Below are 24,145 nucleotides of genomic sequence, written 5' to 3' on the forward strand. Positions count from 1 at the left end.
GGGAAACAGGTCCTTTTCTGTGCAATGTTGACACTTCAAAAAAATTACACCCAGCTGCAGTGGTAAAAAGGTAGCACACGATTAGGCCATATGTTAAGTTGGTTTGTGTTTTACTGGACTCATTTGTTACTGCTCCTGTTCTGTGACAGTTTCATCTATTCCCTCCGAAAGCCTTTAATGAATAAAAAAAAAATACCAGCCATGAATCCATTTCAAATGTTCACAGAGCTGAAATGATGGAAAGACTCTGAAGTAATGTGAAGAAGTGAAATTATTTGCTGCTGCCTTCCTTGAAATCTTATTGTGAATTCAGGCAGGCAGTTAAACATTTACCTGGACAGCTATGCAATACAAGGAGCCTATTCCCCAGAAGGCACAGGGCTTAATATTACTGTCAGGAAGTTAAGAATAATCTGTCTATCCCGCGTGATTTGCCTGTAGGTTGTTCAGAAACCTTACAATGGAAGAACCTAGAATCTTTGTGAAGATCATTCTCTGCACAGACAACCAGCAAGGCACACAGCTGACTTCCTGCTATGAGCACTTCAATCTTTGAATCTAGCAAAATTCTACAAGGTAAACCCAGGAAATAGTTTTGTGAATTGTGAAAATGAAGTGGTTTATTTCCTCAGTAAAGCTTCTCAGCTCAAAAACAATTGCTGCCAGTTTCATAGAACTAAGGTCTATAAAGTAAACATGACAATGGCTAACATTGAGACAAAGAGCAGCATAGATGAGTTTACAGCTCTTTACGAGATTATTTTTAGTAGTTTTCAATGCCTCGAGTGTCTATAATCTCCAAAGCTCAACACTGGTAAAAACACCAAATCAAAACCCCAGGCATCCATCAGGTCTTCAGCCCAGCTACTAGACTCAGTCTTGGAGCACGACTCACTCAGTGCCAAAGGCCATCTTCATGGTTGCACCAGCCCTGTGCGGGCTGAGCTTGTTCCCCATGCTTGGAGAAATTTTAGACGAAGAGCAGGAAGATACTTACCAGGTACTCTTTTAAATTAAAGTATTTCTCCATATGGACAACCCAGTATTACCTGTATCCGTTCTGTGTCTAAGTACCCAGGATCCCTGGCACTTGAGTCACCTCACAATCAGCTCAGTGAGGCTGCAGTTCAGATCAATTTCAACTTGCTGTGTGCCTCCGGTCACACTTAGTCTTTTTTTTTTTCTTTTTTAAACAGTATCAAAGTTTCTGAAGGACATTATTCTCTGCATGGCTGCTGAAATTGATCTGCTTTTGCTGAAATTTTCTCTAAATGTTCCTTACAACATTCTCCTGAAATGACAAGCCTTAAGGGGAACAAAACGCTTTACTCACAAGAACGAACAAGCTTTGAGTACTTTTGACTCAGTCTATTTATACTGTCTTTCAGAGAGGAGAAAAAGTGCTAATGCCTCTGCCTGCCAATTTGCCTGTGTTCTGTTGATCATGACACAGAAAAAAGAATTGCATGTACCTTGTGATTTCCTGAATTTTGCTTTACCATAATGACAGGTTTACTTTATTTATGCTAAAGGAGGGAGGGTGGAAATATAAGAATTAAAGGCTACTATATCACAAAAAATATCAAAATAAGTATATCTGGATGTGCTTAGAATTTGCACTAGTGCGTTAACGTCCATGACAGTTATGGATCGTTCCAGAGAACAAAAAATACCCTCTTGCACATTCCCAAGGCAAATTCTGTCAGCTTCTCAAGGAGGCTGTATGACTGCTCTAACAATTCTCAAGCTGTCTTTGGATCAAGCCTTTGAATTAAAAAATAATAAAAAAAATAAATCACAAAATAACAAACAAACAAAAACAACAACAAAATTTCCAAGTACAGGAGATCAATAAAGCAGCTCCAGCAATATAGCATTACCGTAGAATAATTGTCGCTCTCAGAGATGACATTACATTTCAGATCTCATAAGCTGCTCTGCTTCTTTGCTTCTGGCAATCCTCAGCTGTCACTGGCTTGAGAAGAAACTGAGAGGTCATGCTGAGCTCACGCTTGCCTCTTGCACAGAGCATGAGGAAATTGCATATGCACAGCTCTGGTGGATGCTGTCATTTAGAAACCAAGTCCTAAACCTCACCTCATCTGCTTATGCAAGCACAGCGGCAGCTACTCTGATAGTACTCCTCTGAAGAGGCAAATTTCTGGTTGTCAACCACTTTACCAATGGTTTCACTGCCATAGATAATAATTTATCTGAGGCACTACATGGGTAAATGTTACTTTTTAAGGGTTAAAAGTGGAACAACCTTGAATCAGTCAAATGGTGAAAACATTCCTAATTTTATGCTCAGACATTACCTGTGGTCTTGTCATCCAACCTTCCAAATAAATAACGATACTGCTGCAAGGTTAGATTACATCAATCTTGATTAACAAACCTTGCTAATTCCTCAAATGTCATAGAATCATGTCACTTGTTAATTTTGGAAATCAGGGACCCAGCAACAGGATGAGAGGCAACGGGCACAAACTGAAGCATGGGAGGTTCCATCCAAATATAAGGGGTCCCTTCTTTGCTGTGAGGGTGACAAAGCACTGGGACAGGTTGCCCAGAGAGGCTGTGGAGTCTCCTTCTCTGGAGACATTCAGAACCCACCTGGATGCCATCCTGTGCAACGTGCTCTAGGTGATCCTGCTCAGCAGGGGGGTTGGACTGGGTGATCTTCAGAGGTCCCTTCCAACCTCGGCCATTCTGTGATTCTGTGAATAATTTTACTAGTTACGCTGAGCCAGTTAAAAATAAAAATTTAATCCTTTCACAAACATGCACACAACTTTGGAGATTGAAGAGATTCCCTTGGAAGTCGCCCATTACTCAGGTGTTAGCAGTACACATTTTCCCATGCTGTTTTGGTATTATGCCCTAGAAAGACATCACTATGAATGCCAGAGAAGTCAGTTTATCCCTTTGACCAAGACCATGGTTTGCCAGCACCACGAGCAAACAATTGGTCCTAACACAACAGCTTTGTAAAGCAGCTGGAGCTAAACGTGAACAGCAGTTGGGCAGCAGCGATAACTGTTTCAGTAGCAGCCAGAGCTAGATACAAGCACTCGGACTACATTTGATGGTATCCCAGTGATGAATGGAAAGCACTGCCTTGACTTTCTACTCCATCCCCCCAACAGAACACTGCTCTGGTCCCTTCTCTTCAAAACTAAATACAAGACTCCTTTCCACAAGATCATAACAGGAGTCATGGAGACAAATCTTCTATTAGCACAACTGGTGATGCCAGAGATGCTGGCCTCTGCTGCTTGCACAACTGCAGTTTGCCTTTTGTTCCGACACAATGGTGTTCCCATGTCCCATACAGCTCCAGCAGCAGGAGAGGAGGGAAACTAGCAAGTGACTGCAGCTGCAAAAGACTGTATGCTTCCATGCTAGCTCCACTTCTGCAGCCCGTACTGACTGTCCAGGAAACAGCCTCACGTGCAGTGAATGAATTTTTATTTTTTTATTTTTAATAACTTTGTGCAAAGATGCGAGTGTGTGACAGTTTCAAATACAGTACCCCAGATTTACGGTTGGAAAGATCCCAAATGTTAAAACAAAAAGATGACTTTCAGAATAGACAACAGTTAATAGTGTGGTTTTTTTGTTGTTTTGTTTTGGTTGGTTGGTGCCTTTTTGTGTTTTTGGTTTTGAGCTGCTGGCTTATTAGAGACCTGAGAATGGAAAATTTGGAAACAGAATGAATAAGGGAACAAGCTAGCTTGACTGACTTTAAAAATAGGGAAGCACACAACAACAGCAACACGTTAGTGAATATGGCAGGGTAAAGAAGAGGTTAAGGTTAGAAGAAATTGAGGGAGCTGAGAAATACAAACTGGTATTTAGCATCCTCTGGTGTACCATGCCTTGAATTTTCTTATTTTGAAAGCAAAAGGAAGGTAATTTTGACTATAATTTCCCTTATCCCTCCTGCTGTCTGCAACAATAATTGTGATTTCCAGCATCCCTCTTGGGCAGTCTTATTTTAAGAAAGACACGGGGGAGGACGGGGGAGTAGTATTCCTGTAAGCACAGCGTTCAGACATAGGACTTGGGCATGTACCGAGCACTATTTCAGCTGATTTGAGCATGCCAATACTTATGAAAAGGAGTTATTTCATACACCGTAATTTTAAGTTAGGCTCTTGCCTTTTCTGTGTCTTTTGGCTCGCTTCTTGCTGCCACAAATCCTATACCACCGTGCAGCAACAACGGGCTAGGCCTCACTCCTCTCCCACGGGGTGGAGAAGGCTTTCTTTGGCAGCTTCAGCTCCTAGGAGAACAGAGGTGGACCCCAGGAAATCCCCAGACTGATTCAGCCACTGGAGCTTCGAAAGCTTATCGCCCTGGAGGGGGAACCCCAGCAAACACTGCCACTTTACAGGACCATGAGGTGATTTTATGACCACGGAGAGATCCCTACGTAGGTTCCTCCCTCGACAGAAATATACCCCCAAGTCCTCCGCTCTTCCAGGAATTCTTCACTCCTTTCTGTGCCATACATACAGATTTGGAGGAAGTCCAACAAGGTTTTAATTCCTATCGGCCCAATTTGTGTTAAATTGGATCATTTCTCTACTGCCTCTCACCGTCCCTCTGAAAGCAGCCGTATAAACAGAGGACGATAAGCATAGAAAAATCTCAGTAATAAAAATGATTCAGTACCAAATGGCAGATGAAAAACAAAAAAAAGCTAGCACAAGATCAGAACTCGTTAGGATTCACAGAGACTCTGCACAGACATGGGAAAGGAGAGAGAGGTAACATCTGGTAAATGGGGAAGGGCTCTCTCTACATTTTATGTAAGAATTTGACAATCCAGAAGAAGCTTCATTTAAAATAAAATCTTGTATACTGAGTTGACAAAATAATATATAAAATCAAATTTTCTTAGTCTGCAAAAAAGGTGCTTGAAACCATGGCCCAGAGGTTTAGAGGAAATGACTTCATGCCTTTCACAACTGGGTTTAAAAAAAAAAATGTACCTACTAAACCTTCTTCTAATTTCTGGCTGTTTCCTTGTACCTGCCATCTTTATGTTTTTTATTTATTTATTATTTATTCCAGCCAGCACTAACCCAGCACAGATCTACAGGATCGCTTAAGAAGTGAAATTAGATTAGCTACCAGCAAGGCAAGCCACTAGAAATATTTCCAGCAGAAAACAAAATTAGGTAGCCATTTAAGAAAACAGTGGTGGATGAAGTCTATTCAGGGCTGCTATGTCATAATCATCAAATCAATGACTTTAATTAACAGACAAGAGAAAATGAGTCTTTTCTGAAGCCTCTGCAAGGTACTGCAAAAGAGGTAATGCTTACACGGGAGTCTAATGCCTTTGATAATTCGAATAAACTTTCAGAATCACCCAGCATCATCAATTTAATTCAGATCAGAATAACCTGCTTCGAAACAGCGGTGACAACCAGGTTTCTGTAACATCAGCTTTGCCATCGAGTCTGTTACGGACCCACGCATTACTACTTCTCTTCATCTAGGATTAAAAAGTAAGTATTCAGAAAGATCACGAATGAGTAGAGGCTGGCATATATTCCAGCCTCAATAAAATAAACTCGGTATCAAACAAAGCAGCACTGTTTTATTAACTTTTGCACTCAAAACGTGTGTTTGAATTGACTCTTCTTTATACCCCAAGCACCTTCCATGACTCACTACACACGCTGACGAACATCCAAGATTCGTTCTCATCCTGATTGTATGGAGAAATCGTGTTGAGGGGTCTTGTTCTGGCAGGAAAATGGGCTTCGCAGCCATTTTAGAACAGGTCTGCTAGGTACAAGTATAAGGGAAAAAGAAAACAAACCCAACAACTCCGATCTAAAATTAAGAACTTAAACAGATAGTAAGGCTGTGTAATTAATAACAGAAGAAAAATGAAAACACTCTTAACTTGGTTGCTTCATACATACAGTATGGGTTTGGGCTCAGCTTATGGAGAGTGCATTAAACAAGAGGAATAAATGTCTAGTTTAGCACTAAGCATTTAAGCCACTGAAATACAAATCTTTTAGAGGATAATTATCAATATATTTTTTTTTTTGTGATGTGACATGCCATCAGAATTACCTCAGTACATTTAAATCCATCATTTAAAAGAATGTTTTAATGCTGTCTCATTTTGAATTAAAGCCTTTCAATAAATATAGGGAGAAGCAGCACAAGCTTCACAGATGGATTTTATGACATCTTTGCAGGCTCAGAAGTTATGATTACAGCCATTTTTTTGAAACAAAATACCACATGTAGTCAGTGGAATAAGCACAGAGGTAATTTAAGTAGTTGTCAATATGTTCATGTTTAAGTACTGCCAAATTTTGAGAAGCCTCACTCTTCCAAATTATACTATTCACATTTGTATATTACATGCATGCCTTAAAATTTTGGTTTGAAACACATTTTGATCAATATTTCAAACCACCCATTACAAGATAAATACCATATATGACTGGGTCAGCATTTTCTCACATCATCTTCTTGGTGACAACTTTGAAAAAAAGACTCGGATCTCAGATTTTGCTCTCAAATATATACAAATCTGCTTTCAAAAGTCTCTCAAATTCAAAGGTCCTATGGCTTTAATGAAATATTCAGAACAGATATGAGAACGAAAAAGCTTTTCCATAGCTTTTCTTTCGAAAAGTCTCTTTTAAACAAACATAGCTAAAGCAAAATGGATGACAGCAGCTAACCTTCCTAATGTTTATACCAGGTTTTCACCTTCTGTACGAGCATTCACGTATGCAACTAGAATGCAATTTCTATGTAGAATACAGAAGTTAATTACAACTCACTCTTTCTGTAGCCAAATCAATGTTAATTAAGTAGGCTCACGTGTGAAAGGCTAGATAAAAGTTGCACCTTATAAAGCCAAAGCAAATGTTTTAACTTATAGTTTTAATATAGCAATCAAAGAAAATTTCAAATACTGTACAGTGAAGTGTAGTATAGTACACTATATACTGTTATAATACACTATTGTTACATTACAGATAAAAAAATCAAATATAATTAGTACAGCAATCACAAATAAAACAAACCAAAGTGTGCTGGGTAACAGCCAGTGCTGCGAAGATGGTATAATTTCTATGCTAGTTTCTTTTTCAGTCAACATGTAAAGCACTTACTGTTTAAAAAGATTTGTTTGCTAAATATATACACTATTAATTCTTATTTATACATTTTTTTTTAAATAGCATTCCCTCCTAAAAGTGCACTTTCATTTCTTGGCAATAATCCTCATTAAACGTAAAATAATTCTGGAAATACCACTCAGTTCAACCTTTTATTGCTCAACCGCAGGCGTAAGGGCTCAGAGGGAATCCTGCATTCAAAAGATCTTAAGCAACTTAGTCAATTTTAAGAAGCTAAACTGATATTCACAAGCAAAACAAAGAAACCACTCACTGTCTGATTTTTTAAACGGAAGGATCAACTTCATGTTATTATTTTACAAAAGCGTTTAAATGCTATTTGAAAAACAGGAGCCAAACAAACATAGAGGTAACAGTGGCATCTTGTTAAATCATTCGCTTTTCACTCATTACATTTCAGCTCGAACGTAGCTCTTTCAGTTGTAAGCACACTAGGAATTTTATTAGCTGATGTTTTCACGAGAAACTGAGAAAGCAGCAAGCAACCCTGCTAACCTGGTTACAGCAACAATGGATTCTACTTCTTCAAAGATTTTCAGTCGTGCATTCTGGTTTGGAAAGTATGCCTGGGGTACAGGGTTGTTAGCACATGGCCTCATGGCACGGTGCCCCCGTGAAGCTGCGAGTCTTGTGTCACAGACTATGTCTTGTTCTTATTCTGTACCGAGAAGACCAGTAAACTACATGGGATTCACAAAGCCAACAACACACATTGCTCTTTTGTGTCTGTAACAGTGAACACGCCCGAAATACATTTACATTACTTCATTTGAAAAACCTCTTTTCCCCTCACCGAAATTCAGCCAACTCTCAGGCCAACAGCAGTATCAAGAAGTCAACCTTACCAACCAGCCAAACATTTTAGTAGTAAAAACCTTGCATTTGCCTGGAAAATGGATCTGTTCTCCTGAGGCTTCCCATATGCTCATCAAGAATCTAGCTCTTTTTTTCTTTTGGTACCGGGCCTGTACTCTTCAGTAATCACCCCTCACTTAGGTTACACCTCCAAAGCCACAGTCAAGTTTACGACTTTCAAGTAATTTGAGTCGTCTTTGTCACGAGGCGCTGTGTTAGAAGGTGGCTGGCCCCTAGACAAGGAAGCAATGAAGGCAGGTGCTCAGAAGGAACTCAGCAGCCCAGCCTAACTCCAGAGGCAATTCAGTGGCAAGAAGTTGAGCTGGTTGTTTTCTGTTGTTTGTGAGAAAGGTGCACTCTCTGCACTGAGATGTCCTGTTCACGGGGCTCACACCCACAATGAGCTTTCCCTGCCCTTGTACCCCCCTGCCACCTTCCTGCCTAAGAGGGCAACCTGACAGGCACACGGGTGCTCACGACAGGCACGCTGATTTACCTCAACTTACAACTGCATCCACTGCTAGCAATCAGACGAAACATCTGTTCAAACTTCCACTTGGGTGTTCTTTATTTCACTTCTCCTGTACAGTCACACATCGTGCCAACACATAGGTGCAGCTTAGCCTTCCTTGAGAGTACCGAAAGCCATCTTTCTCAGAAACGCTGGTATTTACATGCATGAGAAAGCCACGTGAAAGAAGAACGCTGCACCAAAAATAAGCACCACCCTACGTCAGACCAGAGGAGCTCACATCAGATCATCTTGTGATTTTGACACCGTCTGAGACCATGTTTTGGAGACTTCTGATCTGCATGCTGTGAGTGGATCCCAGAAAGACGCTAAGGGTGAGCAAAAGCGAGCTATTATCCGTGCCTACTTCTATTTATTTAAGAAAGGAAAATGTCAAATTACTGCTGAAATAGGAAGTGTGTCAAAATCAAACCAAGCCTTCCTCTTTACACAGTCAAAGGCACACAAACTTCCGCACTCTTACCACAAAGGCATCAAAGTAAGCGTCTTTCCTTGGAGTAAGGATGATGTGCAATAAATATTTCAATTTATTTCAAAATTAAAATTCTCTCGTGTACAGTTTTTCCAGCCAAGGAAGACTTTTCTAAAGGAAATGTTAAAAATGTCTAAGTGATAGCTATCTTATCTAGAATGCAAGAGATCCAGGCGATGCCTCCCCCTTAGCCTCTCCTCACCTGAGCTCCTTCCCAGGAACACACCCCTGCTCTACTTCCCTAAACCTCACGCTGTGACAAAGCACAATCCTCAACATTTTACATATAGAAGTAGCCTTCAGACAGCCAGACTGATTCATGGGAGACTAAATGTTTTCAGAAGTCGTGGCAGGCTTCCAGCTGCTGCATGTGCATCCTGTTTCTCACTGAATAAGCCCTGCCAGTTAATCAATGCATCAGCAAGGTCAGTTCTGGTGTGCCAAATTACTTCATGCGCTCCAAGCTGCCAAGTCCTAACTCACAGGTTTGCAATTTGAGATCTTAAAATTTTTATTTGTGAAAGGGTGATTCTTACATTTTACCTATAAGCAGTGGACTAAATCATTAAAGGTTTATTCCTTCTGCATAAGACGTTAACCAACAGAGGAACTGAAGTTTACTTTGACAAAATGAGGGCTTATTCTTTAAGTGATTTGCTTCAGTTAGTTTTTACATACAAAAATAAATCCTCCCCCATGGGACATTTTCTCGTACTAACGCTTAGAACTGTTTAAGTGATTAGAAATGTAAAAAGTGGAGACTTCTCTGAATACAAACATACACAATACAAACAACATTTGTGAACTGGTAAAAACCCACGTGTGCACAAACACTGACTTCAATATTTAAATGCTCTTAATTCCTTTGAAGCTGTATTAACATCTTTCATCCACTCCAGGTTATTTTGCCATTAGAGGAAGCAACAATAGTGCACTTAGACCTGACTAAGAAGATAGGAAGCAAAGTGCAGTATCAGATAAACATTCCATCCTCGGGGAGCAAGAACAACAGCTCCTTCTTAAAAACTAGCACTGCAGCTCTGATGAACACGCTACGTAAGTGGATACCAGCTGCATTAGCACTGATGCAGCTTTCCCTGCATCACGAACTGAAGGGAAGCTAAGAGAGGTGGGCAGTCTTGCAGACTTTACGCACAATGAAACAGCATGCAGGAAACAGGGAGCTTCCAAAAGCTCGATTATTACTGAACACTTGAGGAGAATTTAGGTTAGAGAGTTGTTTCCTTCCAATAAAATGCTAATTTGCTCTGAGGACAGCTAGTATTTGCCCCCCTTTTTTTTTTTTTGCCATTACTGACCAATACTAGTAATCAAAGCTTTTTAAGAGAAATGGATTTGCTAATGAGCATTTGCTATTCCTTACAATTGCCAACTTCTTCTCTCCTGTAGTTGTATTTAAAGTTGCACAACATCTGAACCAGCTCAATATTTGGGAGGAAATATAAACACACTATCACTCACTAACAGAGCACCAAAATGGTTGTGTTGGCTCAGACAGCCATGCATAACCACACCACATTCACTTTATCTTCATCGTACACTTTTTTTCTAACTTGCTCAAACTGACAATACGCAGAAATTAGAGAGTTTACTACAGCCACTTATTCCAAGATTTCTGACAAGCGTATACAGCTGTATGAATGAAAAAAATTAAATCTGAGGAAGTGCCAGAGTAATTAAAGTACTGTTTATGCCATGTTGTAAAATTTAGCACAAGTTCAGTTTCAGTTGTTTTTTTGAAGTTTATGTGTAGCTCGTGTTTATGGTGTATTTTTGAGTGGAACTAAGTACCTGGGACAGGATTAACCTTGTCAAGTTTCTAGTTTTGCCTGGTTTAGCCTTTCCAGTAACCTTAAACTAGTGTGGTAAGAACCTTGCATGGGCTTAAATTTTAAGACTTATACAGAATTAAAAATTACAAAGAACTTTCAGTAACCCACATTACAGCAGATATTCATCTCAGTGCATTTCCTAATAACTAATTTACAGGTAACAGAGCCAGCCTGGGTAGCAGTATGGTAATATTAAAAGCTATTGCCAATCACACACTTGCTTATCATGCACTGAATAAGATGATATAATCTTTGACATACATACAAGATTTAATAACTAATCACTTTGTGTGGCCCAGCCAATAAACATTACATTTGAACAGTAATTTATTCTACCCTTATTAGATTTTAACCTATCAAGAGTGATCCATTGGCTCAGTAACATTAGTAATTCCTGCATCTTGACTATCCATCTCCTCAAGCTCCTCAACAGAATTTCCCTTTTGTGCTTTAGACCTCGCAGGGAAAGTTGCTCCCACAGAATTCACCATGTTACCATCAGTTGATTCAGTATTCAAGTGTTCAGTACCACCTGGTGCAGAAAACGACTCGGGTAAGCCAGCCTGGAAGCTCCCAGTTTTAGCAGTTGAACTCACTGCCTCTACTTTTCTTTGAGAGACATCAACTGATGCTGACTGCTCTGTACTCTGATCCCGCAGATGTCTATCCATTGAAGCCTGAATGGAAGAGACCATCTCCTGCAACTTTTTTCTCTGTGCCTCAATCAAAGTAGGGTCAAGCTGCCTGCTGTCTCTCATCGTCACAACTCCAGGAGCTATCCGGATAAGCTCACTGTTACCAGAAGCAGCTGTGAATGCAGAAGGCTCAATTTTAGCAGGACTGAAGTCCGTTTCTGTGCTATGCTTTCTTAAGAGTGGTGTTTCCCTGGCTCTTTGATCATGTTGTTGACTACTAGATGCAGTTCCTAGGGAATGGCCCTTGCCTTGAAATGCAGTTATGTTATGCAGTTGTTCAGATTTCTTTTTCACTACTCCACCACTACCCAGCTTCAGCATTCCATGCGAAGGGCTTGCTTCCCTGCTCCTCGAAGTAGCTTCGGCACGCACTTGACTTAAGGCCTCTTTAACTAAGTCTTCAACATCAGGACCGATGGGAAAGTGCCCAGCAGCATCCACACACAGCTCTAATCGATCTTCTGCTGCATTGTACACAAAGTTTTTACCAGGCAGATGCGGAAAAGTACAGTGTTTGCCATCAGCCAAACCTATAAAGACAGAAGAAGTTATTCAAAATGCTAGCAGATTGTAAAGCATGCTCAGAATACACCATGATAATTGTATTTAAAATTATTGCACCAAAAATGTAAAATCAAACACTTTTAAGCTTTTTACTATGGGAGTAAAACAATTTAGACTTGTGTGCCTTAAGATACCATCCATAGTATACCCCTAAAACGTTGCTGCCTTCTCTGGTGATTCTATTGAACTGCCAGGACTGCAGCACCACTAAATAAAATAACCCCTTGGTAGGGCTTGCAGTTCTGATACAACAGAGGTTGAAGAAGCAGCACATGCCTGCAGTAACACAAAGAAAGCCAAACCCCACCACCACCCTAACCTTCCCCTCAGCCAAAAAACAGAGAGAAGACATTTAAAGAGCGGACAGCACATTTCAAATCACTGCGCATCTGGAGAAGTTAAAGACCTCTTCCATACTGGTTAAAATAGCAGGATTTCAGCATGTACAACTGCACTTAAATCTGAGGATGTTCATATTTCCTATTTATTGTCTTCTCAGAGAGAAAGTAGATAAACAAAAATACTTCAAGGTTACTATGTTTAGTAGCCCTAGACATTGTAGGTATTAACCTTTACAAAATAAACATGAGACATAATATTTTTGATTAGCTGTTTGTTTCATTAATCTACTTGTGATTTGACAAATCTGCTGTCAGAGCTCACCAGGCAAATTTAAGTTCTGAAGCCACTCTGTGTCAGAAAAGGAAACAATCAGCTTTCTATTTTTGGGGGGTCATAAACTACAAAATAACTCTTAACTCTGTCCCATACGGCCAGTGGTATAAGCAGTATGGAATCATTTTAGTGACAATGGTTTTCTATGAGTTAAAAGCTGTCTGCAGAAGAAAACTTGGCTGCCAGAACTCTCTTCACTTCAGTTCTACCAACTATGAAATGAGAACTACAACAACAAAAAAAAACGATGAGACTTTAAAAAAAAAAGTGCAGGGAATGGGTAAATTCATTGTTTTCTCATATTCTCTTACAATTCCTCAAGAAAGATACCAGAAATTACAGAGAAGGGAAGAAAGATGACACCTAAATCCTTCTTCTACGTTATCAAATACAATGCAGTCAAAACAACTATTCTAGGCATCAACAAAAAGGCCACTCGAATAATGTGAGATGTTATTAAACAGTTTTTATACTGATGAACCAAGTGACGGATCTCATTCAGCCTCCATGGCTTCCAATTCACGCTCCTACAGCTGCAGACCATCTACAGATGAGATATTCTTTATTTCAACAACTTCAGACACACAGCTCCTTTCTTTACATATCCATGGGAACTGATAACCAACCAGCCAAAAGACGCTACAGAACAAAATCTAACCCCAAACACCTGTAACTTAGCCTGAAGAACAAAATTTCACTACATAATTTACCAGCTCAACCTTAGCTTGCAGAAGAGAGTGCTGTAAGAGTTTCTATCAGACCAAACCTGCCTTTGAAAACATGATCTTGAAATCCAAGTGAGATCTCAAACGATCTGCTAAATCAAATTTCAATTGATTAATAGTAACTACACCTGATGGAAAGCTTTGCTTCAAATGTTCAGTATAATAGCTTCATTAATTATTACAAATATGTAAGGAGCTTCTTCACATGAAAAAAGAAACTGTTGTACAATAATTGATGTGGAAGCTTAGTAGTTCATAAAATGCTAAAATCAAACAAGTATGCTAATGCTGAAACTGTAATTCTACCTACCAAGCTAGGAGGTAAAATACCTACACATACAGAAATGCAATCGGAATCAAATCAGAATGGCATCTCCCCCAGCCTTAGCTCTTACATTGTCAGTTGGCAAAACACTTCAAACCAGGCATTTTCTGAGTTAATGACCAGCTGGGTTAAAATCCCTTACATTCATTTTAGGCTCTCAGCTCCAGCTAATCATTTATCGGTCCAGAACATCCTTTCCATTGGGCATCGTTTAAGCTAATTCACTTGCCACAAACAACACACCCATCTTCACTGTACAAGCACAGTAAAAGGACGAAAACTAAGAAGAAGCAGATCTGCTATAAGACACTTGCATGCCTAATCCAGTACCCAGGTGAATAATTCAGCGAGAGGTAACATGCATTAAGTAAGCCACACATTTTAGCTATTGCAAACATAAAAGAAAGGATGTAGTAGAACAGTTGATAATGAAATTAAAAAAAAAATGGTTAAGTTGATAAAACTGCTTAAGAAATCAAAAAGCAAGAAAGTGGCAGAGGAAGTATTATTATAGGTGAAACCACAAGAGCTAAGCTGTGAATGCAAAGACTTCAACAAGAAAACAGACTAAGTGAGAGAAAAAAACTCAATAGCACATTTTATGAAGAATCAGACATTAGTCTTTGTAGGCAGTGTTTTAAGAGCCATCTAAAAATCAAATACACTAGAATTGCTTGCTTGCTTATTCCACACATAGTCCAAGATGAGATATTTATCAACATAAAAAGGGGATGGGTAACTTTGCTTTTCAACAACAATCTTAGGAATACCAAAAACAAATTTAACCAACCATTTAAATTTAGAACATGCAGTAACCTTGTATAAAACACCTACGAAGACACAGTAGAAAGATGAACTCCTTGTTCAGGGAGTGTTTTAAAGTATAATAGAAATAGGTCCTGTAATTTTCTCTCTGATCTTTCCAGTAGGAAAAACAAACAAAAAACAAACCACAGCTGACTTACTGAAGTTGTTTGTACTAGTCAGGAAGTTTATATGGAGATGTATGGCTATAGAGAAGATCTCAAAAGAAAATATTTAAGCTGAATGAACTAGTCTTAATCTGATTCCCTAGTCTTACAAGAGGCTCTGAGGGAGTATGAGGAGCTCTACAATGTTATGAAAGTTAAGGGTGTACCATGCTAATAAAATAAAGTATGTTTATGCTTACAAGTGACTCAAGACCAATTTACACTTTTAAAGGTTTGAAAACAAACAAAGAAATAACAACAAAAACCAAAAATACCTGTGGTTTTCTTCATTATGCTGTAGAATACTCCACCCTGCTGAAACAACTGAGGAAGCCCCTTTGCATAAGACCAAACATCTTCTCCTATAAAAATCAAACACAATCGTGAGAATTAAGCACTCCTATTTTAACATCCTAGCCAACAGCTTAAAAACTTCACTCCTTGGAATAAATCCTCACTCTCTTAAATGCAATTAAGAATTTGAATTCTGATTGCTTATTTGTAGAACAGGAACCAAGGACACTGTGCAACTTTCAGGAAAACATCCCATGGTCTGCATTAAATATCCTACGTGCTCCAGTTCAAAGGTTCCCAAATTTAACGTGATCCAAGCTGCAGTTGCTGGTTCTTTGCCAGGCTGTACACCCAAATCTCCCTTCCCCTCCTATCACATACTTACGCTAGGAGATGACTGACGCTCTTCCAAAATTCAGGCACGTATCCTTGCGTGTTAAAGCCTCAATTCTACATCCCTACACCTTTCCCCAGACGGGGTCTCAGTGTCACAGCAGCCATACAGCGGGCTTCACGCTGCGGCACGAGTCCCCATGCAGGCAGCTGAGCAGAAGCCATGTCCCTTCCTTCTTCCCCCTTCCTCTTCTTGAGGCTCAGCAATGAAAAACTGACGCCGGAGCCCAGCAGCCCCCTGTAACTGGCATTTTTCAAAGCTGCCAGAAATGGCATTGAAATGTGACAACCTGAAATGCTGCTGAGGGGTTAACAGACAAAACAAAACCAGCAACCCCCCCGCCCCAAGATTATGTTAAGGAAGATAAAGAACAGAGAAAGGGAGTTACAATGACAATATCAGCAACATAAGAGCACCTGCTAAATCCTCAGGTGTGCTGCTCCTCATTCTGCTAACCACTCACCTGCTTCCTAGCAGTAGGATGCGGTGCAGCTGACATAGTCATGTAAACAAAACTACAAGTGCCCTTCTCCTGACACAGAAACAATTACTGGGCATTTACATTTTCCTTGAAAATGAATGTTTTCCCCCACGTCACGTCAAACCTCCAGGGAAAGTAGTGAGATAGAAATTGCAGCCTTCTTTAATCATTACAATCTCAACAACCATTTTGCTGTTCTGTTAAAACTGAAGAACGTGAATCACCAGCTCAAGTTAACTGGATGCACAACTGCTCGGGATAGAGATAGCTGGAAAGCGTGAGGCTGCAAAGTACTGCCCACCAATATTTCTTCACTTGCTCTGAAGAGCAAAATAAGAGCATTGAGTTATTTTTAGCAGCTTGCACACACACTGAACAAAGCCCTCCTTCTGTTCCTGCACTACATAACCCACCAGGTTCGCCACCCCTCTGGGAGGAGAACGGCCGACCCCACGCCAGTGGCTTTACGCGGTACTTCCCGCTCTAAAGCCTTAGTGCCGTTCCCCAGCTGCCCTGTGCCCCTTCCCCGCCTGCACACTCCCCTGCTTGTCTGTTCCTGGCCAGAAGGATGCTGTCGGTCACCTCCCCACTCCAGGTGTTCTTCAAGTCCCTGTTCTCCATAATAAGGAACATCTTCATGTTCTCCCTTTAGACATTTAAAGAAAGGAGCCCTACGTAACCTGGTTCATGATAAATGCACTCCTTAAACCACAGGCATGCTGTTTCGTTCCATTCATTTGCACATCAAGCTCACGGCTTTGACCGAGTACTGAAATGACAGGCTGGTCTGGTCAACAGGCATTCACTTCCCAGCAAGAAAATCCAGCAGACAAGCCACCTACTTCTCGTCCTCATTTTCTATTGAAGAAGGATGTCTTGCCTTTTGGCATTATCCTGGTAACTCCCGTCTGTGGACCTGCTGATAAATGTGAAGTTCCTTTCCAGCTCTCTCTGTCCCCACCAGAACATAAAAAATTCAAAGTAGCATTCTCTCTTCCTCCCCACTTGCCACAGCTTTCCTTCCTTTTCAAACAGCTGCACAGAGGGGGGGAAATCACTGCTGGGAATACTTTCTTGTAACTTCAGTGTCTCAAAAGGGGCTCACTGCCATCCCGCTTCCCTGTCCTCATTTACATTTTGCAACGTACATCTCTTCGTGCACTGCTCCACACCATCGCTGCTGGGGCTCTTCACTTCCCCCAAGCAGCAGCAACCCCAAGTCTCCCTGCTGGTTTAAGTACCACCTGCAGGAATCAAAGTAACCTCTACACTGATAGGTAACAGAACAGTCTTCAGGCTGCCAAAGCTTGGGGAAGCCACAGCCAGCAGCCACACAGTGGCCGACTCTACTTAAGGACTCGCATGGTGCTGCATTTAGCAGTCTGTTCTTATTCGAAGGGTTCCCATCCCTCCCACAAGGCCACCACCAGGCTTTTGGTAAAAGTCCAGTTTTACAGCTTAGGGGCATTCTCCAAGGACTGATTCCGTTTGCTCCAGGCATGCTCTGCCAAGCCTTGCACCAGAGAAGCATCTCTGTTCAGGCAGCTTTTTATGCAATACTAGCAAGGACTACAGACAGAAAAGTATGGTGGGCAGGGCGCACAAAAGGAAAACACTGAAAGAAAGGAAGAAACCAAAATAAACCCTTACGCTGTTTTGAGAAAGAGGTCTCAGACTGGAACAGCCAAAAGAACCAAAACAATTGTCTGGAGCTTCCCAGGCTGGAGTACCTACTGTGCATAATTCAACTAAACAATGTTTGAGGTCTGCACGTTTTTGTTCCCAGTTGGGTCTGTTTGTTTTGGTTCTGTCTACAACAGGAGCAAGACATTTACAGGTCACAAGCTGATCTGGGCGATCATTTAGTTGGATGAAAAGCTCCCTCAGGCCGCTGTACTCACCACAGGGCTGATGTTCTCCCCGCTATTTCCACTGCAGCACTCCCCCAGAGCAGGCTCCAGCCCCGCAGCACGAAGGCAGGGCAGCAAACACCGCGTACCCTGCCCACAAGCACGCCTGAAAAGAGCGGGTGCAGACCAACCTGTGCCAGTGGCAGCCTGAGATGGTCACCGCGTGCAGCAGAGGAGGCGTGCAGCACTGCTAAACAAATCAAAAGCTCTGCTGATAAACACAGGCTGCGGGGAACTGCGGCTGGCTTTAAAATGCTGGTTAAATCCCAGCAAATCCTGGTATCAATTAATTGGTTTAATTCAAACCTGGACATTTGGATTTCACATGAGCTGACAAGTTCATCAATGCAAAAAAGATCAACCAAAATAGATTCATACTCGGCTTGAACATATCCAGAGTGGTTTTGCCTGGGTGTAATTAAATCAGTTTAAAAACAAAACGCTCTAACTATGCTGATGTGAAATTAGAATTCCTTTAGTCATTTCCTTATAGAATTGTATAGTTGGAGCTAAATAAAAATAGGGGTAAAAGCTTCACATCTTATGCATGTTTTTTGTAAAAGCTTCACATTTTATGAATGTTTTTTGTAAAGTACTTCAGAAAAATCACTGTATCTAATTACACAAGGGTTATTTGTACATTATGTATGTAAAAATTAAATAACATGGTCTAAAATTTTAATGAGTTAACTAGCCAGGGCCAGAAAAGAAAAATCTAAGTAACTGAAATGGGAAAGAAGCATCGATCCACCCAAGAGGAGACTCTGTAATAAAAATCTAAGCATCCAAGTTTAGTAGCTCTAGATCAGTGAAGGCTAACTTTGACTACAGGCATCGGGGAAAAGGAAAGGAAAAAAAGAGTTTGGTCCAGAGAACCTACTTCAATAGCACCTCTCCTCTTTCACGTCCTAATCTGACCACGTTAGATGAATGTTTTTAAGAAAAATAAGTTACAGCAAGAGCATGAAGGCCGAGCTGACTCTCAAAACTTTGCAGCACTCCAATAATAGAGAAACATAGCTGAGAAACACTGAGGTCTCTCTTCCCAGAAAGGCTGAACACACCAGCCCGAGGAGCTGGCACCTGAACCCTATTAAGAAAGGTTTAGGAAATGTTTTAGGTTTTGTTTTCCCACTGAAAAATAACAATTGGAAGTAGCCAACCGCCTAGATTTTTTCCACGAGTATTGTTGAAGGAAAATGAAGCCCTGATGCAAAAAGTGACTACATAAAAATAGCATCTTATTCAATCGCTGCCCAAGTTGTTATAGCTGGATGGTTTATCATTTGCTGCCACTTTTAGTTCCATTAGTAACGCAAAATGGATACAGTCGGGGAAGGGTGAGGTAAAGGCTATTCTGACCTCTGCTTCACCAGAGGAATCTCACAGCAGGGAGCGTCAAAGGCAAAAACTGATTCTCGAATTCAAGGCTCACAGTTCATACGTGAGTAGATGCAAAAAGGGAGGCACCTTAGTGCTGAAGTCACTAGGATGCCTTAGAAGCACCTCCGAGGTTTCTGTAAGCCAACGACTACATTTTCAAGCCTGTTTCTTCTCTTTTAGTTTCACCTTCGAATTAGTCAAGCTTTTCGACCCAGCCTTTCCCTGCACTTTGGAACTGCAACCCGAACGTCAGGGCGGTGAGGTGGCAAGCGGCTCGGCATGCTATCGTGCCAGAGATAGCGGAGTAAACAGCCGGGCTCGGGAAAAATCAAAGTTCTGCTTTATGAACTTGTGACATGTCACTCCGGGCTTATGTAATGGGTTTGTTTCTAAAACATCACATGCCTCAGCCACGCCAAATCCCTCCAGCAGAACAGGAGACTCCCACATAAAAAAGAAACCCTGCAAACATTACTATTCGACCTGTTCGTGCAGCTGAACGGTAATTGCTGGTCTGCTTCCTGTCAGTAACAGCAGGAATGGTGAAACCTAACGAAGAGAAGTCATTTCAGTGCAGTGCAGTCATACGTGTTGGGGAGGAGAAAGAAAAAAAGGGAAAAAAACAGACCAAAAAAATCTGCCTTTTGTCAGTCAGCAGATTAATACGTGTAATTATCTGAAGGAACTGGCACGCAGATGAAGGCCCAAATCTCCTGAGTCCACATATGAAAACGAAAGCAGGGCAACTGAGAAAAGTTCATTTGTTTTGAATTATTACCAGGCATTCACAAGTGACAAGTTATAAGCATAGCTTTGCTACCCTGTGTCTACAGCTGGGCTTCAAATACACATTTAGCTTCTTTCAGTTTCTCCTCTGCTTGCATTCTGGAATAATGCTTTTCATGGTTCCTGTTTGAAAACAAAACAAAAACAAAAAAAGCACCCAGACCTTCACATGAAATGAGCAGATTAGCCAAGGAGACAATGCTGCATTGATTTGCTTACACCAACACAGCTCCCTGTGGGGAGAAACGCCAGGACTTTATCCTAATACAGGGGTGAGAATCTAGTCCTCAAACTTCCAGCGAGCAGCCAACATCCCCTTCTCACACCTACTCTGAGTTTATTTCCTGTGACCCGAGGGAGATGTAGGAAGAGAGCATGTGTAGCTCGCACAACACACGCATCAAATGTCTGCTTAATGAGATGCTGGAAAAACAAACAGAGAACGCAGGTAGAGAGACAGACAGAAAAGTAAAGACATCAACTCCTGAACGGCAATTGTTAAGAGAGGATTCATAGCAAAGAAAGAACAAGCACCTCACGTACACATTTTAAAATTCCCAACACTGAAAATCACTGACAGCACGCTGACTGTTCCTCTAACAGAGGAATAACGACACTAACCTGCTCCATGGCTACAGCAAAAAATAGATGTACGTAACTGTATTTTGTAAAATTTTATCTTCTACTTAAAAAACATGATTTTAAAATGCAACCCAAAGCAGGCCTTACCCATTAGTGTTGCTAGAAGACACAGAGAGTACATCTCCTTATCAACCTGCTCTTGCAGCTCCTTCGGTGAGATTTTACTAGTCACAGTGACGTCTTCGTGCTTCACGGCATGGGCTGAGTGTGCTGCAGCAGGCTGGCTGCTTTCCTCCTTACCTTTCAGGATCTCTATGGCAATTCTGTCACCGTGCTGCAGAGGCACGGGTTCGTTCTCCATGCCTTCTTTGGGAGGCAGCAGCTCTTTAGGAGGAAAACCATAGCGAATGCACTGCAAGTACGGAGGAATATTGAATTCTCTAGCTATGCTCTCCTGCAGTTCCAAGAAAGTGGTGGTGCACTTCAGGGTAAGCATCGACTGCCTCCCATCATTGGTCGTTATTCGGATTTTCTTCTCTTTTGTTGATGTAGGTGAGTATGGGGCTTTTGTCGGCGTAGCAGGTGCAGAGGACGGCCCCTCACGAACAGCCCCCGGGGAAACAGTCCTAGGTTGCCCTTTATGCTCTTGTTTTAATTTTTCGCTTTTCCGTTTCTGCATCATGGAAGCCTGGTCTGCAATGTTCTGCTGAATAGTTCTTTCAGTTTTGCTCATATTTAGCTCCTCCTTGTGCAAAGTTTTTGTCTTCTGTCCAGTCAAAATAATTTTGGTGGGAAGTTGTGCCTCTGCCTCTTGTCCTTGCTGCACCTCGTCAGCTCTCTGGGCGTGAGCACCATCGATATTTACAGGGGTGTAATCATCGGGGTTCTTTTTGGCAGTTTGATGCAATATCGTGTTGACAACTTTCTGAACAAGAATCTCGCTACCAAACTCCCCGGGGAAGTGCTTGGTAACAAGCTTCATGGCAACATCGTACACGTTGCTGTTCAGAGAGGCGTCGCTTTCGTACTGGAACCAATAGACCGTCTCTCTCACCACTCTTCCACCCCACTCCAGAGTAATAGGGAATGCTTCGGGCAGATTGTCATATTCTTTACCTTCCCAGTAGTGCTTGAATCCGCAGCCACATTTGCCACCCGTGGACCTGGTGTTAGTTCTGTCCCCATCCAGATACGACACGGACCCATCTTCTCTGACACGGCGCACCAAGTTGCCGTGACACCAGTTGCAAGCAGTCAGGCTGCTCAGGCTGTAGTCGGGCACCAGCACGTCCTTCGCAGGGTTGTAAGAACACACCAAGCTGTTGAGGGGAAAGCTGTAGTTTTTGTCAGGCCTGAGCTGACCGTGGGTGCTTTTCGCCAGGTTGTACAACTTCCCGCCCGGCGCCAGCCACTCTGGAGGCACGTGGTGCTCTGAAAGGGCCCCGCAGATGAGGCACCTGTGAAGGCGGTTGTCCGTCACCGCTTTTTTGGCAGCTGCGGTGACTTCTTCGGGCTGGACTCCTATGACACCAGTCCTTCTGTAGAAATACTGATGCACGTCAGCGACAAGACTGGGATGAATACCGTGTTTACTCATGAAAACCTCCTCCATGGCAGCAACGAGCCTCATCAAGTACTTATCTTGCAGGCTTCTGTCTCCTCCAATAACGCAGCCGCCATCCTCCTCTAACTTGATGTACTTTTTGATGAGGTCTTGAGGAACTCCCCAGGCTTTGGGAAGGAGCTTCCTAGGCAGTTTAGGTAAAGCAGCACCTTTTATTCCAACTAGAGGGATGTAATGGTTACGCCCTGAACTGCTCCACGCAATGCAGATCGGCTTGTTCAACATGCCGTCTTTTCCCATGCACTTCTCCAGGGGTACCAGGCCAGGGAGGAATGTTGCCGAATAATCCCCGGAGCTTCGCATTCCGCTCAGGGAGTCTAACAGGATGATAGGGCGGTGAAGCACGTTGGCCAGGCCGAAGATGTGGATGTTCCTGAGGCCCATCGGCACGCCTTCTGGGGGAACAAACAAGGGGTCGCACTCATTGATGATGTCCTCCCACTCGGCCGCGTCGATAAAATCGTGGAAAAGCGCCTTGTAGTGGCTCAGGTTCTCCTCAAAGTGCTTCTTCAGGTTCTCCCGCAGCGCGTGCCAGAACAGCTCCCGGCCAACGAGCGCCCGCGAGACCGCGTGGACCAGGCAGTGGCCGTCCCCGTCCACGTGGACAGGGATGAGGCACTCCTGGCTGTTGTTGGCCTTCTTGATGTCCTCCAGAGTGTCGTGCAGGTAGACGAGGCTGCCCGAGCGGTCCTTGCCGTAGCCGATGGTTTCCACGTGCTCCGGCTCGATGAGGAAGGCGCGGTCGCCCAGCAGGGAGCAGTCAAAGATGTCCCCCTGGTTCATCTCCGTCAGGAGCTTGGCTTTGCCCGTCTGCTTGTCCATGCCGTAGCGGGCCAGGATGGGGGCCAGCAGCTTGCAGTGGTAGTTGGAGAGCCCCATGACTTTGACGAGCTCCGTGCTCCTGCGGGGCGGGCTGACGCCCAGCAGGGCGTTCCGCAGCAGGTTGTGCAGCACCACGTCGGGGTCCGTCACCTCCTCCACGGCCAGCAGCTGCCGCTGCTCGTGGCGCCGCCCGCAGTCCGTGCACTCGATGCTGCCGCCGCCCTGCGGCCCGACGGCCGGGAAGAACAGCCGCGCCTGGCATTTGGGCTCGGGGCAGGTGCCCGAGAAGATGCGCCGCTCCCGCTTCTTGCCGCCGCCCGGCGCCGGCGCCTGCGCCTGCTGCTGAGGAGACGGCGGCGGCGGCGGCGGCGGCTGCTGGGGCTGGGACATCTCCTGCGCTGCGCTCCCGGCTCCCCGCCGCCGCAGCCCGGCTCCTCCTCACAGGCTCCCCGCCGCCGCCGCTGCCGCCCGCCGCTGCCGCCCGCCGGCCCCCATCCGCCGCGGAAGCCGCCGGCAGCGCCGCCGTTGCCCGCAACGCAACGGCCGCTCGCACTTCCACGCCGGCCGCGCAGGCGCCGCGCCGCCGGGGCCGTCGGGAAGGGGAGTCCCGGGCGGGAGGGCGGCCCCGCGGAGGGGAAGGGAGAGGGCAGGGCGCCGGGACTACGAGGGCCGTCGTGCAGCGCGGCGCGGGGGGAGGACGGAGGGGAAAGCAGAGCCGGCCGCGCCGCCCCGAGGGGTTATGGGAGTTGTAGTCTGCTCCCCGGTGGGGAGTGCTCGTGGGGCTCTGCCGCCTCGATGGTCCGTGTGGGTCCCTCCCAGCCCGGGGTACCCGATAGTCTGTGGGGGACTGTGCCCTGCCACGGCCTGCCCGCACCCTGCATGGCCGCCCAGGCGGGGCTGCCTGCCCTGGCACCTGTCCCCTGGCTGTCCCTGGGCAGGCACCCACAGCAATGGCACCCAACCTGGGGGCTTGGTGCCACCGTGGGGTCTCAGTCCCTGCCCGGCCACGTCCCCG

The 24,145-nt window shown here is 43.6% G+C and overlaps 1 protein-coding gene across 1 annotated transcript; it reads right to left on the reverse strand.

Moving 5' to 3' along the window:
• Positions 1 to 6,836: 6,836 nt before the first annotated feature.
• Positions 6,837 to 23,528, reverse strand: VCPIP1 (valosin containing protein interacting protein 1). Its single transcript, XM_035316565.1, has 3 exons — positions 20,832 to 23,528; positions 15,130 to 15,216; positions 6,837 to 12,124 (listed from the first exon to the last, which is right to left on the reverse strand). Exons 1-3 carry the CDS (start codon positions 23,518 to 23,520, stop codon positions 11,256 to 11,258), a joined length of 3,645 nt encoding a protein of 1,214 aa, XP_035172456.1. The 5' UTR covers positions 23,521 to 23,528; the 3' UTR covers positions 6,837 to 11,255.
• Between the last annotated feature and the right edge of the window lie 617 nt (positions 23,529 to 24,145).

This window comes from Oxyura jamaicensis, chromosome 2, assembly GCF_011077185.1.
Source record: "Oxyura jamaicensis isolate SHBP4307 breed ruddy duck chromosome 2, BPBGC_Ojam_1.0, whole genome shotgun sequence".
Classification (NCBI taxonomy): Eukaryota; Metazoa; Chordata; class Aves; order Anseriformes; family Anatidae; genus Oxyura; species Oxyura jamaicensis.

What these genes read in the sequence shown, in the direction of transcription:
- VCPIP1 (XM_035316565.1), bottom strand. Translation starts at nt 23,520, where the DNA reads ATGTCCCAGCCCCAGCAGCCGCCGCCGCCGCCGCCGCCGTCTCCTCAG. An exon ending in TCTTCTAGCAACACTAATGG is followed by an intron (nt 15,217 to 20,831) that starts GTAAGGCCTGCT and finishes TGATTTTTATAG; the next exon opens with GAGAAGATGTTTGGTCTTAT. An exon ending in CATAATGAAGAAAACCACAG is followed by an intron (nt 12,125 to 15,129) that starts GTATTTTTGGTT and finishes CTGTCTTTATAG; the next exon opens with GTTTGGCTGATGGCAAACAC.